The sequence below is a fragment of the Rhinopithecus bieti genome, unplaced genomic scaffold, assembly GCF_001698545.2.
Source record: "Rhinopithecus bieti isolate Rb0 unplaced genomic scaffold, ASM169854v2 scaffold_7888, whole genome shotgun sequence".
Lineage (NCBI taxonomy): Eukaryota > Metazoa > Chordata > Mammalia > Primates > Cercopithecidae > Rhinopithecus > Rhinopithecus bieti.
This window is the reverse complement of record NW_016805944.1, coordinates 1,703,048-1,718,422: the sequence shown is the minus strand read 5'-3', so window position 1 is coordinate 1,718,422 and position 15,375 is coordinate 1,703,048. Positions and strand designations below refer to the sequence as shown.

The following is a 15,375-nucleotide window of genomic DNA, read 5'->3' as shown; positions in this document are numbered from 1 at the left end:
AAAAAAAAAAAAAAAAACGCAAAACAAAACAAAAAACAGGAAAGGTTTTCCTTAGTTTACACTTACACTATCTTCTTCTTTCAATCTTTATCTCATTTAATCCTCACCGCAACGCTGTGTGATGAGTGTGATCATCCCTGTTTTACAGATGAGGAAACAGAGGCTCAGCCAGAGATCATTGTTCTCCCAGTTTACATGGAACAGAAATGGCAGGGCCAGGATTTAAACCTAGATCTGCCTGGCTCCCTCCTGGCCTTCATCCCCTGCCCTCCCCCAACACACAGTATTTACCGGGTGCTACCCTGTTCTAAGCTTTTTCTGAGGGATTATACATTAATCCTCGCCACAGCCTCAAAATAGGGTACCCTGTGAGTCCTGTTCGACAGACCAGAAATCTGAGGTCCAGAGAGGTTGCTTCTTGGCTCAGAGGTTCACACAGCTAGCAAATTACCCAGCAGAGATTCATATCTGGGCTGCCTGGCTCCAGTCCCTGCACTGCCTTGTGGTAAGCATGTGGCAGATCCAGATCCAATGTCCAGTGTCCTGAGGCCAAAAAAATGGGGGGGCAGGGGGAAGAGCTTTGCTGCCCCTCAATCCTGTGCTGTAGAAATAGCTGCAGCTAGCACTTTGGGAGGCCGAGGCAGGTGGATCACCTGAGGTCAGGAGTTCGAGACCAGCCTGGCCAACATGGCGAAACCCCGTCTTTACTAAAAATACAAAAATTAGCTGGGCATGGTGGCACACACCTGTAATGCCTGTAAGCTACTTTGGAGGCTGAGGCAGGAGAATTTCTTGAACCTGGGAGATGGAGGTTTCAGTGAGCCAAAATCACGCCATTGCACTCCAGCCTGGGTGACAGAGAGAGATAAATGCTGTCTTTTTTTTTTTTTTTTTTTTTTTTTTTTTTGAGACGGAGGTTTCGCTCTTGTTGCCCAGGTTGGAGTGCAATGGTGCGATCTCAGCTCACTGCAACCTCCACCTCCCCGGTTCAAGAGATTCTTCTGTCTCAGCCTCCTGATGAGCTGGGATTACAGGCACATGCCACCATGCTCGGCTAATTTTTGTATTTTAAGTAGAGATGGAGTTTCATCATATTGGTCAGGCTGGTCTTGAACTCCTGACCTCAGGTGATCTACCCGCCTCAGGCTCCCAAAGTGCTGGGATTACAGGCATGAGCCGTGTCCAGCGAGATGCTGTCTTAAAAAAAAAGAAAAGAAAAGAAGAAAGAGAAAGAAAGGAAGGAAGGAAAGAGCGAGCTGGAGCTTGGCGCAGTGGCTCATGCCTGTAATCCCAGGACTTTGGGAGGCCAAGGCAGGAGGATCGCTTGAGGTCAAAAGTTCAAGACCAGCCTGGGCAACAAAGGGAGACCCCCCCCCCCATCTTTACCAAAAATAACAAAAATTAGCTGGGCATGGTGGTGCATTTGTAGTCCCAGCTACCTGGGACTTGGGAGGCTGAGGAGAGAGCATTGCTTGAACCTGGGAAATCAAGGCTGCAGTGAGCTATGACTTTGCCACTGCACTCCAGCCTGGGTGACAGAGTGATGCCTCTCTTTAAAAAAAGCTGGAGTAGGCTGGGTGTGGTGGCTCATGCCTGGAATCCCAGCACTCTGGGAGGTTGAAGTGGGTGGATCACCTGAGGTCAAGAGTTCAAGACCAGCCTGGCTAACATGGGGTAACCCCATCTCTACAAAAATACAAAAATTAGCCAGGCATGATGGCGAATGCCTGTAATCCCAGCTACTTGGCAGGCTGGGGTGGGAGAATCGCTTGAACCTGGGAGGCAGAGGTTACACGGTGAGCCAAGATTGTGCCACTGCACTCCAGCCTGGACAACAAAGCGAGACTCTGTCTTTAAAAAAAAAAAAAAAAAAAAAAAAAAAAAAAGCTGGAGTAGTTAGGATATGAGTTCGAATTTTTATTTCCATGATTCAATCAGCACCCATTCTCCCGAATGCCTTGTCTGTGTTGGACCTGTGCTGGGTGGCACTGGGGACACAGTGGAGACTGACATGGACCCTGGCCACCTCTTCCCTTCTTGGGGCTCATAGTCTAATATGGGACGGCCTGTACCTCAACACTGATGACCCAGAGCTGGACATGGGAGCTGGACATGGGAGCCTAAGAGGCTGGAAACCTGGGAGGTAAGAAAGGGCTTCCTCGGTCGGCCGTGCTCAAGCCGTAATCCCAGCACTTGGACCAGGCGCGGCATCACATCACCGAGTCAGGAGATCGAGACCACTCCTGGCTAAACACGGTGAAACCCCGTCCTACTAAAAAATACCACAAAAATTAGCGGGCCGTGGGTGCGCGCCTGCGTAGGCCCAGGCTACTTGCGAGGAGGAATGGCGTGAACCTGGGAGGCGGGAGCTGCAGGGAGCCCAAGATCGCGCACGGCACTCCAACCTGGGTAACACAGCGAGACCTCCGATCGCGGAAAAAAAAAAAAAAAAAACAAAAAAAAAAAAAGAAAAGAAAGGGCTTCCTGGAGGAGGAAGCATCAGCACTGGGGCTCAGACAATAGGGAAGCAGGGCGCACGATAGCTACAATTCCCAGCGAGTGCGAATCTATGCTGAGTCTGGCGTTTGGTCCACAGACCAGCGGCGCCCTCTGCTGGAGGCATCCCATAGTGCAGTGACCAGGGGTACAGCGCGCATGGAACCAAGTGTGTGTGAGTGTGTATGTATGTATGTATGTATGTATGTATGTATTTTTGAGATGGAGTTTCGCTCTTGTTGCCCAGGCTAGAGTGCAATGGCGTGATCTCAGCTCACTGCAACCTCCGCCTGTGAGGTTCAAGCGATTCGCCTACCTCAGCCTCCCAAGTAGCTGGGATTACAGGCGTGTGCTACCACGGCCGGCTAATTTTATATTTTTTAGTACCAGCTAATTTTGTATTTTTAGTAGAGATGGTTTTACCATGTTGGTCAGGCTGGTCTCGAACTCCTGACATCAAGTGATCCACCAGCCTCGGCCTCCCAAAGTGCGGGGATTACAGGTGTGAGCCACTGTGCCGTCGTCAAGTTATATTAGAATCGTGCCCGCCCAGCTTTGGCCAGTTTACTGTTCTAGGACTTGATTCCTTCATTTAGTCACAATTTATTGAGCACCAACTTTGCGCCAGGCTCTTGCTGAAGATACAGTGGTGACAATATAGAGCCCTGCCCTCAGAGCTGACATTCTAGAGGATAAATATACAGTCAGTAGCAAGTATTTACTAAGTACTTTCTATGTGCGAGGCCCTGATAAAAGTACTGTCCTGGCCCGGCGCGGTGGCTCACGCCTGTAATCCCACCACTTTGGGAGGCCGAGGTGGGAGGATCACCTAAGGTCAGGAGTTCACGATCAGCCTGGCTAACATGGTGAAACCCCATCTCTACTAAAAATACAAAAATTAGCTGGGCATGATGGTGGGTGCCTATAATCCCAGCTACTCAGGAGGCTGAGACAGGAGAATGACTTCAACCCGGGAGGCGGAGGTTGCAGCGAGCCAAGATAGCGCCATTGTACTCCAGCCTGGGTGACAGAGCAAGACTGTGTCTCAAAAAAAAAAAAAAAAAAAAAAAAAAAAAAAAAAAAAAAAAAAAAAAAAATATCCCTGTATTAGTTAACATTCAATTCTCAAAGCCTTAGACTATTTCCATTTTATTGACTAGGGAAACTGAGGCACAGAGAAGTTAAGTTACTTGCCCAAGGCCTGCACAGCAAGTGAGTGCCAGAATCACATTTGAACCCCGAGCCCAATTCTTAGATATCACATTCTCTTACCAATAACGTAATGTATATTATATAACATAATGATGTGATATATGTTATATAAAATAACTTTAGGGGCCGGGGACGGTGGCTCACACCTGTAATCCCAGCACTTTGCGAGGCCGAGGCAGGAGGATCACTTGAGGTCAGGAATTCGAGACGAGCCTGGGCCAACATGGCGAAACCCCATCTCTACTAAAAATGTGAAAAGTAGCCGGGCGTGGTGGTGGACAACTGTAGTCCCAGCTACTGGGCAGGCTGAGATGGGAGAATGGCTTGAACTTGGCAGGCGGAGGTTGCAGTGAGCCAAGATCGCGCCACTGCACTCCAGCCTGGGTGACAGAGCGAGACTCCCTCTCAATAAACAAATTAAATTTAAAAATTTTAGGCCCTGAAAAGTTTTGTGAACAAAATCAAGAGGAGTATGTAATGTTTTGGTGGAAGGGTGCCATTTAGAAGGGGGCAATCAGGAAAGGCCTGCCGGAGGAGGTGGCCTTTGAGAAGAGACCTAAAGACGATGAGATCTATGGGAAGAGTGATCGAAGCAGGCGACGCAAACAAGGAAAAGGCTCCGCGGCAGGCACTGCAAGAAAACCGCAGGTCTGGGATCTAAAGTTTCCAAGGTTTTAGCTTCGCCAAGGCCCCTTCGCTGCAATCACCCTGATTCGAGGTGCCCTGGAGGTTACCAGCTCCGCGTGCGAAGTTCTGCCATTCCCGCGGGGCCGCAGCCACGAGGCTGAACTTCCCGCGGGCGGTGGGCGTGGCCGGCTCACCTGCGGGGGCATGGCTACCAGCCGCCCCGCCCCTCGGAGGAGCCGCCCGCGGTCCCAGACGCCCGGCGCAGCGGGAGCGGCTGGGTGTGCCTGGCCTGCGGGACGCGACCGAGCGCAGTGGGGTGAAGCGGAGCCTGGAGCCGCCCGCGGTCAGGTGGGCGCCGGGAGTGGGGCGCGGGACTCTCGGAGAGCCGCGATGATGGGGGGCGGGAGCGAAGGGTGAGGATGGGGCCTGGAGCAACCCTGGGCCCGCTTGTCTTGCGACGGGGAAGGGCCTTGGGGCTCCCAGATACCCTCTGGCCCGTCCTGGGGCTCTCTGGGGTCTGGAGGCCTGGCTGGGGCCGCGCGCCCCCCCACCCCAGTGCAGGTAAACAGCGAGGACGGGGCGTGGCCTAGGGGGAGGGAGGGAGGAGGGGGCCCTTGTGACGGCGGGTAAGCCTGGTGCGCAGGGCTGGGCCGGCCAGGGAAAGGTGGTGCGGTTTGCGGGGCTGGGCCACGATGGGAGCCTCCTGCCTGCCTGTGTGTGTGAGGCTTTGTGTGTGTGCAAGAAAGTGTGTCAGGCTGTGGGTATGAGGGTGAAAGCGACTGTCCTCCGTGTAACCCTGTGATGCGACTGTGTGTACGATGTGACACCTTCAGCAATGTGAAAATGTGGGCGACCTCTGACGGGAATGGTGTATGTGTAGAATCGGATTGTCAGTAGCACTTTATGTCTATGACTAAGAGCGAGTGCGACTGTAGTCAACTTTCTGCTTGGCCTGATGTGCATGTGTGTGGCTGTGTGTGTGGCTGTGTTTATGGCAGGGAGTGGAACTGGTTGTAGGATTAGGTGTGAATGTTGACCAAGAGGTTGTGCAGCTGTGGTTGTCTTTCTGCCTGTTGGGGGTGTGTGTGTGTGTGGTGGACAGTGTGTGGCACTGGATCAGTGATAGGTGACTATGATTGACTTTTTTTTTTTTTTTTTGAGACGGAGTCTTGCTCTGTCACCCGGGCTGGAGTGCAGTGGCCGGATCTCATCTCACCGCAAGCTCCGCCTCCGGTGTTTATGCCATTCTCCTGCCTCAGCCTCCCGAGTAGCTGGGACTACAGGCGCCCACCACCTCGCCCGGCTAGTTTTTTGTATTTTTTAGTAGAGACGGGGTTTCACCGTGTTAGTCAGGATGGTCTCCATCTCCTGACCTCGTGATCCACCCGTCTTGGCCTCCCAAAGTGCTGGGATTACAGGCTTGAGCCACCGCGCCGGCCCTTATGATTGACTTTTGATTGTCACTGATGATGTATGGGGCTGGGCGGAACTGTGTCCAGAAGCGGGAGTGTTTCATGGGACGGTGTGTGTGGAACCTCGGGGTTGGATGAGTGAGGTGTGGAGGTGTGTAAAGCCGTGTGTGTGTGTGTGGAGAGAGGAACTGGAGGGTGTGTGACCTGCACTGATGCCGTGGCTGGCAGTGGTGTGCAATGGAGAGTTTGTTGTGGGGCTGTGTAGTGTGGGAGACAGGAGTGGAGATGCGGACATTTAGGTGGAGTGCTCCTCTGAGCAGATGACCAGATGGAAAAGGGGGTCAGCACCTGGGATCGGTGTGTGAGACTGTGCCTATGATTATCAGCTGTGCGGTTTTGCACCCGGGGCTCTGTGTGAGTCTGGGAGCTGCTGTGTGTCTGGGACACAGCCCGAGTGCTGGATGGCTGTGGTTAAGCCGTGTTTGTTGCTGTGGTTGTCCATCTGGCTGTGGAGTGGTGTGTGTAAGGCTGTGTCTGAGATTATGGAGGGAGGTTGTTACATCGGCAAAATTGTGTGAAGAATGGTTGTGGTTGTCAGGATGACTCTTGATGAGCCTGTGTGGTTGTGAGTTCAACCATTTATGATGTTTGTGAGTGAGGTGTGAGACTAGGTATGGTGTGACATACACATGCACATAGAGATTGGCTGGGTGCAGTGGCTCATACTTGTAATCTCAACACTTTGGGAGACTGAGGTGAGGGGATTGCTTGAACCCAGGAGTCCTAGACTAGCCTGGGAAACATGGTGATACCCCATCTCTACAAAAAAAAAACCAAAAATTAGCTGGGCATAGTTTAGTTTTTTAAAAAATGATCAAGTCTGTGGTGCACAAAATGTACAGGACCCTTACTGTATGTGATTGTGCGTGTGCAACCTGTGCAGAAACCGCTGGGCTGCCTATGGTGGATGCAGTGGCTCAAGTGAAGCGTGCAAAAACGTGGCATCCCTCTATGCCTATTCACAGCTCTCTGTTCCTACTGAATCTAAGTATTCATGAGTGCATGGCGTGTAGGTGTGGGAGTCCCTGCTGGCCAGGCCTGGAGGGGGAGGAAGAGGAAGTGGGGAAACTGGTGAGGGATCCACAGTGAATCCTGGGAGTGTGTGCATCTGGAGGTGCGTTGGGCACATTGTGGGGAGTTGGGTTGTATGAGTTCAGGGGACAATGAGTGTCACGGTCAAGTGCAAGGAGATGGTCTGAATGTGAGTGATTTGGGGAGTGGGAGAGACAGAGTTAGTTTCTGCGTGGGTTGGCTTTTCCTCTCTTTTTTTTTTTTTTTGAGATGGAGTCTCGCTCTGTCGCCCAGACTGGAGTGTGGTGGTGTGATCTTGGCTCACTGCAACCTCTGCCTCTCGGGTTCAAGCGATTCTCGTGCCTCAGCCTCCTGAGTAGCTGGGACTACAGACGCACACCACCACACCTGGCTACTTTTGTATTTTTAGTAGAGCCGGGGTTTCACCATGTTGGCCAGGCTAGTCTCAAACTCCTGACCTCAACTGATCCACCCACCTCGGCCTCCCAAAGTGCTGGGATTACAGATGTGAGCCACTGTGCCCAGGCTTGGTTTTTATTTCTAAGAGAATATACCTGTGTGTTAGGTGGGATTTGCAGAAGGGGATTGTATACAGATTGTTTTTGAAAGAATAGTGTATGTGTGCGCCTGAGTTGGTGTGTTGTCTTAGGTTGTATTTCTAAAAGGAAAATGTAGGTATTTGTATTGAATTGTATATTTAATAGGAGAAAGCAAGTCCATGTTGTTATTTCTAAAGAGAAGAATGTATATTATGTTGCCCCCTCCCCTCCCTTCCCATCCCCTCCCTCGCTTTCCCTTTCCCCTGCCCCTCCCTTCCCCTTCCCTCCCTCCCTCCCTTCCCTTCCCTCTCCCTCCCCTTCCCATTCCGTTCCCTTCCCCCTTCCCTTCCCTTTCTTTCCTTCTTTCTGTCTTCTAGACTGGGTCTCACTCTCTCGCCCAGGCTGAGTGCAAGTGGCACTATCATGGCTCACTGCACCTTCAACCTCCTGGTTCAAGTGATCCTTCTAACTTCAAAGCCTCCAGGAAACACCCAACCCACCACACCCTGGCTAATTTTTTTTGTTTTTTTTTTTTGAGACGGAGTCTGGCCTGTCGCCCAGCGCTGGAGTGCAGTGGCCCAGAATCTCAGCTCATTGCAAGCTCCGCCTTCCGGGTTTACGCCATTCTCCTGCCTCAGACTACCAAGTAGCTGGGACTACAAGTGCCCGCCACCGTCGCCCGGGCTAGTTTTTTATTTGGTATTTTTTAGTAGAGACGGGGTTTTCACACCGTGTTAGCCAGTGATGGTCTCATCTCCTGACCTCGTGATCCGCCTGTCTCGGCCTCCCAAAGTGCTGGGATTAAGGCTTGAGCACCGCGCCCGGCTCACACCTGGCTAATTTTTTAAATTTTTTTTTAAATAGAGACGGGGTCCTTGCTATGTTTCCCAGGCTGGTCTTGAACTCTTGGGCTCAGCTGATCCTCCTGCCTCAGCCAAAATCCCCAAAGTGCTGGGAGTCACAGGTGTGAGCCACCGCACCCGGCCCTACATTGTGTTATTCTAATGCGGAAGTGTGTGTGGTGTGTTCACTGTATTTCTGGAGGGTGCGTGTGTGTATCGTGGGTTTTTTTTTTTTTTTTTTTTTTTAATGGAGTCTCACTCTGTCCACCAGGCTGGATTACAGTGGCGTGACCTGGCTTACTGCAACCTCCACCTCCCTGGGTTCAAGCATCCTCCCTGCTCAGCCTCCCAAGTAGCTCGGACCTACAGGCATGTGCCACCACCACCGGTTAATTTTTATTTTTTATTTTTTTATTTGTAGTAGAGACGGGGTTTCATTATGTTCGGGCCAGGCTAGTCTCAACTCCTGGCCTTCAAGTCATCTGCCTGCCTCGGTCCCAAAGTGCCCTGGGATTATCAGGGCGTGAGCCACTACACCTGGCCCCGATGTTGTATTGGAGAGAAGGGAGAGTCAATGTGTGTGTCAAATTGTAATTTTTGGAGAGGAAAATGTTATGTTGCATTGTGTCTTTAAGAAGGAGGGTGCCGGGTGTGGTGAGGTGTGTTTTCTGAAGGAGTGTGTTTGTGTGTCCTGTGAGGACCCCAGGGGCACACAGCTTAAGTTTCTGTGCCTTGTCACCCACATCAACCGCATGAATCCCATAGAGGGGGGGGGCCCCCGGCCCACTAATAGCTGGGCTTCAGACTCTCCAGCTGTCACCATGGCCAGTGTGACATCCCTGGACCACACCTATCACACGTGGTGTCCCGACAGGCCTGGGCTGGCTGAGCCTGTCTGATGGAGGAGGGAGAGCCCCTGTTCCCTCCAGGGTCCATCTGGCTGCCTGGGAAGCCAACACCATGGCCCCGTCCTCCCATTCCCCCAGCCCTAAGAGGCCTCCTGGGCTTCTGCGGGCCCTGGCCCCTCAGCCCTCTCCTCCCACCTCACCCACCCCAGTGGTCTGACTTGTTCCCAACAAAAACACCCCTAAGAATGAGCTCACGCAGAGGCTGCCGCCTCCAACACCCTCCGCCCCACTCGTCTGCCAGAGGAGGGTGCCTCTTAGGTCCAGGGTCACACCGGCCGACCGGGGAGCTCTGGGCCAGGGGAGTCCAGGGGCCTTGGGGTGGGGAAGGTGCCCAGGTGAGCTGAGAGCAATGGGGGACCCCAGCCTAGCTGTTTGGCCAATTCTCTTGTTAATTACACATAAGATTTGGGAACTGTCCTCAGGGCAGAACCCTGGGATGGGAGGACAGAACGAAGGGTAGACCTAGACTGTTCCAGATGAGAGCTGGCCTGGGATGGGTGTGGGAGACTGGGATGGAGAGGTGTGGAGGCAGAGGGCTGGCAGGATGGGGGAGCAGGGGAAGAGCCAAGATGGGAGAAGTTAGGGGTCCTGATGGCCATTATGGGAATAGAGGGTGGGGCCAACTGACTGGCCTGGGCCATGATTCCCCAAACCCCTCACCGTTGCCCCCCAGGAGCAGCAATGTCTGTGCAGGTGGCAGCTCCCGGAAGTGCGGGGCTGGGCCCAGAGCGCCTGAGCCCTGAGGAGCTGGTACGGCAGACGCGGCAAGTGGTCCAGGGGCTGGAGGCGCTGCGGGCAGAGCACCGTGGCCTGGCTGGGCACCTGGCAGAGGCCCTGGCGGGACAGGGCCCGGCAACTGGCTTGGAGATGCTGGAGGAAAAGCAGCAGGTGGTGAGCCACTCGCTGGAGGCCATCGAGCTGGGGCTGGGCGAGGCCCAGGTATGAGGGGGCCAGCTGGGGAACTGGGAGAGGATTAACTGAGGGCGGAGGGAGGGCCAGGTATGAGGGGGACAGGTATGCAGGGGGCTGGGAGAGGGGTTCACTATTGCTGAGGGGCACACTTTGGGAGGCTGAGGTGGGCAGATCACTTGAAGTCAGGAGTTCAAGACCAGCCTGACCAACATGGCGAAACCCCATCTCTACTAAAAATACAAAAATGAGCTGGGCATGAGGGCTCCTGTAATCCCAGCTACTTGGGAGGCTGAGGCATGAGAATCACTTGAACCTGGGAGGTGGAGGTTGCAGTGAGTGGAGATCGTGCCATTCCACTCCAGTCTGGGCGACAGAGAGAGACTGTTTCAAAAAACAACAAAAACAAGTATGGCAGAAAGGCACATCTGGGGCAGGCGGAGGCCTAGGGGAATGAGGCCTGGGAAGGTGAGGCTCCAGGCCAGAGATGGAGTCCCTTGGCAGTTCTAGGGGGTCCTTGTATGTGACAGGGACCCCTGAACCAGATGGCATTCTTCAGTAAACTGTGGGTCCTAGGGCAACTTCGGGGGTAAAATCAGAGGGGCCCCTCAGAGTCTCTGAGGGCAGTGGAGCCACGTTGGTGGAGTCTCTGCAGAATCTGGGAGTGTCGTGCATAGTAGTGGGGTGCAGCAGCCTGATTCGAGGTCTGGGCTGGGTCAGGGGCTGGCTGGCAGGGTAGGAACCAACCTCGACTTGGGACCCCCACCCTGGGCAGGTGCTGCTGGCCTTGTCAGCACATGTGGGTGCACTGGAGGCAGAGAAGCAGCGGCTGCGCTCGCAGGCCCGGCGGCTGGCCCAGGAGAACGTGTGGCTGCGGGAGGAACTGGAGGAGACGCAGCGGCGGCTTCGGGCCAGCGAGGAGGCCGTGGCCCAGTTGGAGGAGGAGAAGCGCCACCTGGAGTTCCTGGGGCAGCTGCGACAGTACGACCCGCCCACGGAGACCCAGGTGCCATGGGCAGGGCAAGGTGGGGGTGCTGGGCCCTTCACAGAGCCCCACAGTTCCCCAGACCCTCCTTAGAATCCCACAGTCCCTCCTTAGAATCCCACAGTCCCTCCTTAGAATCCCACAGTCCCTCCTTAGAATCCCAGTCCCCCAACCCTCCACAGAGCCCCCAGACCCACCAGAACTTCCGTAGACGCCCCACTAGCTGCTCCCCGAAGCCCCAGGCCTCGCCAGTCCCCAGGGGCCCCTGACACTCATGATCACCATCTCCCTCAAACCCTGAGATAGATCCAGGGCTCCAGTCTCTGAAACAAGCCCCCACTCCCCCGGCCCCCCACTTTCCTGTCCCTGCAGCAGTCTGAGTCCCCGCCTCGCCGAGACAGCCTGGCCTCCTTGTTCCCCAGCGAGGAGGAGGAGAGGAAAGGTGGGTGTCAGGAGTACATGCCACAGATGATGGTGGGCCAGGGTGGGGAGGGGGCTCTGAGCTGCAGGACCCCAAAGTCTCTGAGCAGGGATGGGGAGGTGAGGGCAGGGTCAGGAGGACCCTGAATGTGACAGTGGGCAGGTGAGGCTGGGAGCTGCGAAGACAGGGTAGCTGCCATGAGCCCGGCAGGCCCCGTAGGCACATCTTGCAGGGCAGGTAGGCCGCCATGTACCTGTCCTGAGGCCAGGATGCATCCCACCAGCTGGTTAGATGATAGTGACTACAATCTCAGAAGTTAACATGGGGGCCCATAGTCCCAGGGGCCAGTTAGGCAGTCTGGGGCGTGTGTCTCCTCGTGCGAGGATGGAGGGGCAGGAGGCTTAGGAGGCTTGCAGTGACCCAGAGCCCACCCCGCCCCACCCAGGTCCTGAGGCCGCAGGAGCAGCAGCAGCTCAGCAGGGTGGCTATGAGATCCCTGCTCGCCTTCGGACCCTGCATAACCTCGTGATCCAGTACGCGGGGCAGGGCCGCTATGAGGTGGCGGTGCCCCTGTGCCGCCAGGCCTTGGAGGACTTGGAGCGCAGCTCGGGCCACTGCCACCCTGACGTGGCCACCATGCTCAACATCCTGGCGCTGGTGTACCGGTGAGAGCTGCGGCCGGCCATGGCAGGGGGCAGGCACGGCAGGGACCCATTGGGTGCAAGTGGTGGGACCCTGGTGCCCCCTCTGCCACCATGGAGCACCTGGGGAGGTCAGAGGAGGGGACAGCCAGAATGGGAAAGGAAGGGAAGCCTCCTGCTATAAGAACGGCAAAGAGGGAGTGGGCCAGGGATCTGGGGGGGGTGCAGGGGCACTGAGCCAGGCAGAGAGGAGTCAGAGCACAGACACCAGGGACCCCAACAGAGCAGGCAAGATAACTGGGGTGGTTAGAGGCTTGGCAGAGGTCTGGGGATACAGGGCCTGGTGTTAGAGAACTGGAAGGTATGGAGGGGCCCACAAAAGACCCCCAAAGGGTGCCACCCATGCTTGGTTCAGCCAGGTTCCCTGGGCCTGCCAGGGTCAGCCCAGCCCCTGTGGCTGCAGCTGCCCCAACCCCCGGCTAACCCCTGCCATCCCTTGGCTTCCCCACAGAGACCAGAACAAGTACAAAGAAGCCACAGACCTCCTCCATGATGCCCTGCAGATCCGAGAGCAGACACTGGGCCCCGAGCACCCTGCGGTGAGTGGGGCCCCAGGGAGACGAAGTGGGGCCGTGCCTGCCCATCCCTGACCTGTGTCTCCCCTAACCCCACAGGTGGCTGCCACGCTCAACAACTTGGCCGTCCTCTATGGGAAGCGCGGGCGTTACCGGGAGGCAGAGCCCCTGTGCCAGCGCGCTTTGGAGATCCGAGAGAAGGTCCCATCCCCCTTACCCAACCCCAAGGAACCCCTTGTAGCCCTCTCCGTGGATCCTGAGTACTTACATCATGACCCTGATCCTCGGGCCCCTTGCGTTTGGTACTTGGAGACCCCAATTGGAGCCCAACCCATCACCCTTGACCTTCTGAGATCCCAGTTTGGTCTTGACCCTGACTCTGACCTCTTGCCTTACCTCACATGCTACCCCCCAACTGGGTCCCCCCACAGCCTTTCCAACCCCTCATGGCCACTGGCACAAGCCCAGCCCTGACCTACCCATCTCACCTGGTGCCCTGTGAGTTTCTGGATCACCATGGCCTCTGACCTCAGTAATCCTGCTCGACGGTGTCACTTGTGCCCCAGCCCCCAACCTCTCAGATCACTCTGCTTTGGCCCTGTAATCCCTAACTTGTGACCACCATACAGAAGTGATGTCACGTGTCCCACCAATCCTGTATGACGCCTCTGACTTGTGACCCCTGGCCCCCAGGTCCTGGGTGCTGACCACCCAGATGTGGCCAAGCAGCTCAACAACCTGGCCCTGCTGTGCCAGAACCAGGGCAAGTTTGAGGACGTGGAGCGGCACTATGCCCGGGCCCTGAGCATCTATGAGGCCCTGGGCGGGCCCCATGACCCCAACGTGGCCAAGACCAAGAACAACCTGGTGAGGCCCCTGGGGCTAAGTGGGCCCGGAGGGGAGGGTCCTGCCCTGGGGAGGCACCCATTGGTTGGATACAGGGTGCGCACCATGGGGGAGGGTCCCCCCGAGGCAGGGCCCTTGGAGCAAGTGTCCCATCAGACACAGGAGCTGGCTCAGCACAGAACACGGAATCAGGAAATGTGTTAAGTCCACGGCACCCAGAGGACAGTCAGTGAAGGGGAAGCTGGCAGGCGCAGATGGCAGCAGCAGACATTTATTGAGCTCACTGTGGCCGGCTCCCCTCTTAGCCCGGTCCCCACATCACTAGTTTTTACAGTGTCCCTATGAGGTGGGAGCTGTCGCTCTACTTTGCATGTAAGAAGACTGAGGCACAGAGGCCATGCCACCAGCCCAAAGCAGAGCAGGCAGGCTCAGAAACAGGTTGCCTGCCCTCCATCCCCCAGGCAGGAGGTAGGACGGAGCTCCAAACCCACTCTGCCCCAGGGCAAGGCTTTAGGCAGGGGAGGGATACGGCCAGGTCAGCACATTAGAAAGTGGGACTGGGCCCAGGCGTGGTGGCTCACGCCTATAACCCCAGCACTTTGGGAGGCCAAGGCAGGAGGATCACTTGAGGCCAGGAGTTCAAGACCAGCCTGGGCAACATACCAAGACCCTGTCTCTACAAAAAAAAAAAAAAAAAGTGGGACTGGAGGCAGTGTTGGGAACTGGGGTCTGAAAAGTTCCCAGACTAGAGCCAAGATCACCCAAGACACTCCCTTCTCCGCAGGCCTCAGCCTACCTGAAACAGAACAAGTACCAACAAGCGGAAGAGCTGTACAAAGAAATCCTCCACAAGGAGGATCTACCTGCCCCTCTCGGTGAGCCCCTAGCCCCTGCCTGCCCTCCTGGTGGCTTCTCTATGTCCCCATTTCAGTGTCCCCCATCTTTCCCCTAGGTGCCCCCAACACAGGCACAGCTGGTGACACGGAACAGGTGAGGATGGGCTGTGCTTCGGTTCCTGGGGAAGGCGTGGGGACTGCATGGGCTCGGGGGACTGAGCAGCATCCCTGCCCCTCCCCAGGCCCTTCGCCGCAGCAGCTCACTCTCTAAAATCCGCGAGTCTATCCGGCGAGGAAGTGAGAAGCTGGTCTCCCGTCTCCGAGGCGAGGGGGCGGTGGGGGCAGCCGGGTGAGTGTTGATCAGGTCGGCAAAGAGCCCTGACATCAGCAGAATTCACAGCCCACCCCCCACCCCCTCCTGCTCAAGAACCTTCCATGGCTCCCATCTCCCCTGTGATACACACAGATCAAATCCTGTGCTGGAAAGCTCCATCCTGGATTCACTCGTTTCTTCCCTGCTGCCCCCTTTGCAGAATGAAGAGAGCCATGTCGCTCAACACACTGAACGTGGATGGCCCAAGGGCTCCTGGGACTCAGGTGAGGGGACACCTGGGTCAAAAATGGAGTGGGGCCATGTGGGTAGGTGCAGAGATAAGGCAAAAGCAGGGCAGTTGGGCCAGCATCGGAGTCAGCAGGTGGTGGGTTGGTGTTGGAAGAGACCCAGGACAGGAGCAAAGATGGGTTTTACTTGTGGTAGAGGTCAGATGGGTAGACAGTGGGCTGCCAGGCTGGACGTGGCACCTGCCCCTCCAACCATCCCCTGTGCCTGTCTCCAGTTCCCCAGCTGGCACATGGACAAGGCCCCTCGGACCCTCAGCGCCAGCACCCAGGACCTGAGCCCCCGCTAACATCCAGTGACCTGTGTTGGCCTCAGCTTCTCAGGAACAGTGTGGGAGGGGTCTATCATCTCTTAGACGCCCCCTGCCCTCTTCTGTGATTAAAGGCTGTGGATGTGACAGTGAGGAATGTCACCT

General features: G+C 55.7%; 1 protein-coding gene across 4 annotated transcripts; it reads left to right on the top strand.

The window, feature by feature from the left end:
• Positions 1 to 4,575: 4,575 nt before the first annotated feature.
• Positions 4,576 to 15,346, top strand: KLC3 (kinesin light chain 3). Of its 4 annotated transcripts, none has more exons than XM_017874369.1 (12): positions 4,576 to 4,683; positions 9,802 to 10,067; positions 10,813 to 11,043; positions 11,395 to 11,464; positions 11,889 to 12,108; positions 12,596 to 12,683; positions 12,759 to 12,860; positions 13,353 to 13,526; positions 14,290 to 14,380; positions 14,473 to 14,495; positions 14,584 to 14,690; positions 14,875 to 15,346. In XM_017874369.1, exons 2-12 carry the CDS (start codon positions 9,810 to 9,812, stop codon positions 15,236 to 15,238), a joined length of 1,728 nt encoding a protein of 575 aa, XP_017729858.1. In that variant the 5' UTR covers positions 4,576 to 4,683; positions 9,802 to 9,809; the 3' UTR covers positions 15,239 to 15,346. The 4 variants fall into 4 exon arrangements, 3 of the variants coding, with proteins under 3 accessions (XP_017729858.1, XP_017729857.1, XP_017729859.1); XM_017874368.1 differs by having other exon boundaries at positions 14,458 to 14,495; XM_017874370.1 differs by lacking the exon at positions 4,576 to 4,683 and having other exon boundaries at positions 9,768 to 10,067; positions 14,458 to 14,495; positions 14,875 to 14,938; positions 15,178 to 15,346.
• Positions 15,347 to 15,375: the final 29 nt, after the last annotated feature.

Bases quoted from the DNA above. Each gene is read 5' to 3' on its own strand.
- KLC3 (XM_017874368.1), top strand. From the start codon at position 9,810: ATGTCTGTGCAGGTGGCAGCTCCCGGAAGTGCGGGGCTGGGCCCAGAG. The intron at 12,861-13,352 runs GTCCCATCCCCC...CCTGGCCCCCAG, and splicing joins CTTTGGAGATCCGAGAGAAG to GTCCTGGGTGCTGACCACCC. The intron at 14,381-14,457 runs GTGAGCCCCTAG...TCTTTCCCCTAG, and splicing joins GGATCTACCTGCCCCTCTCG to GTGCCCCCAACACAGGCACA.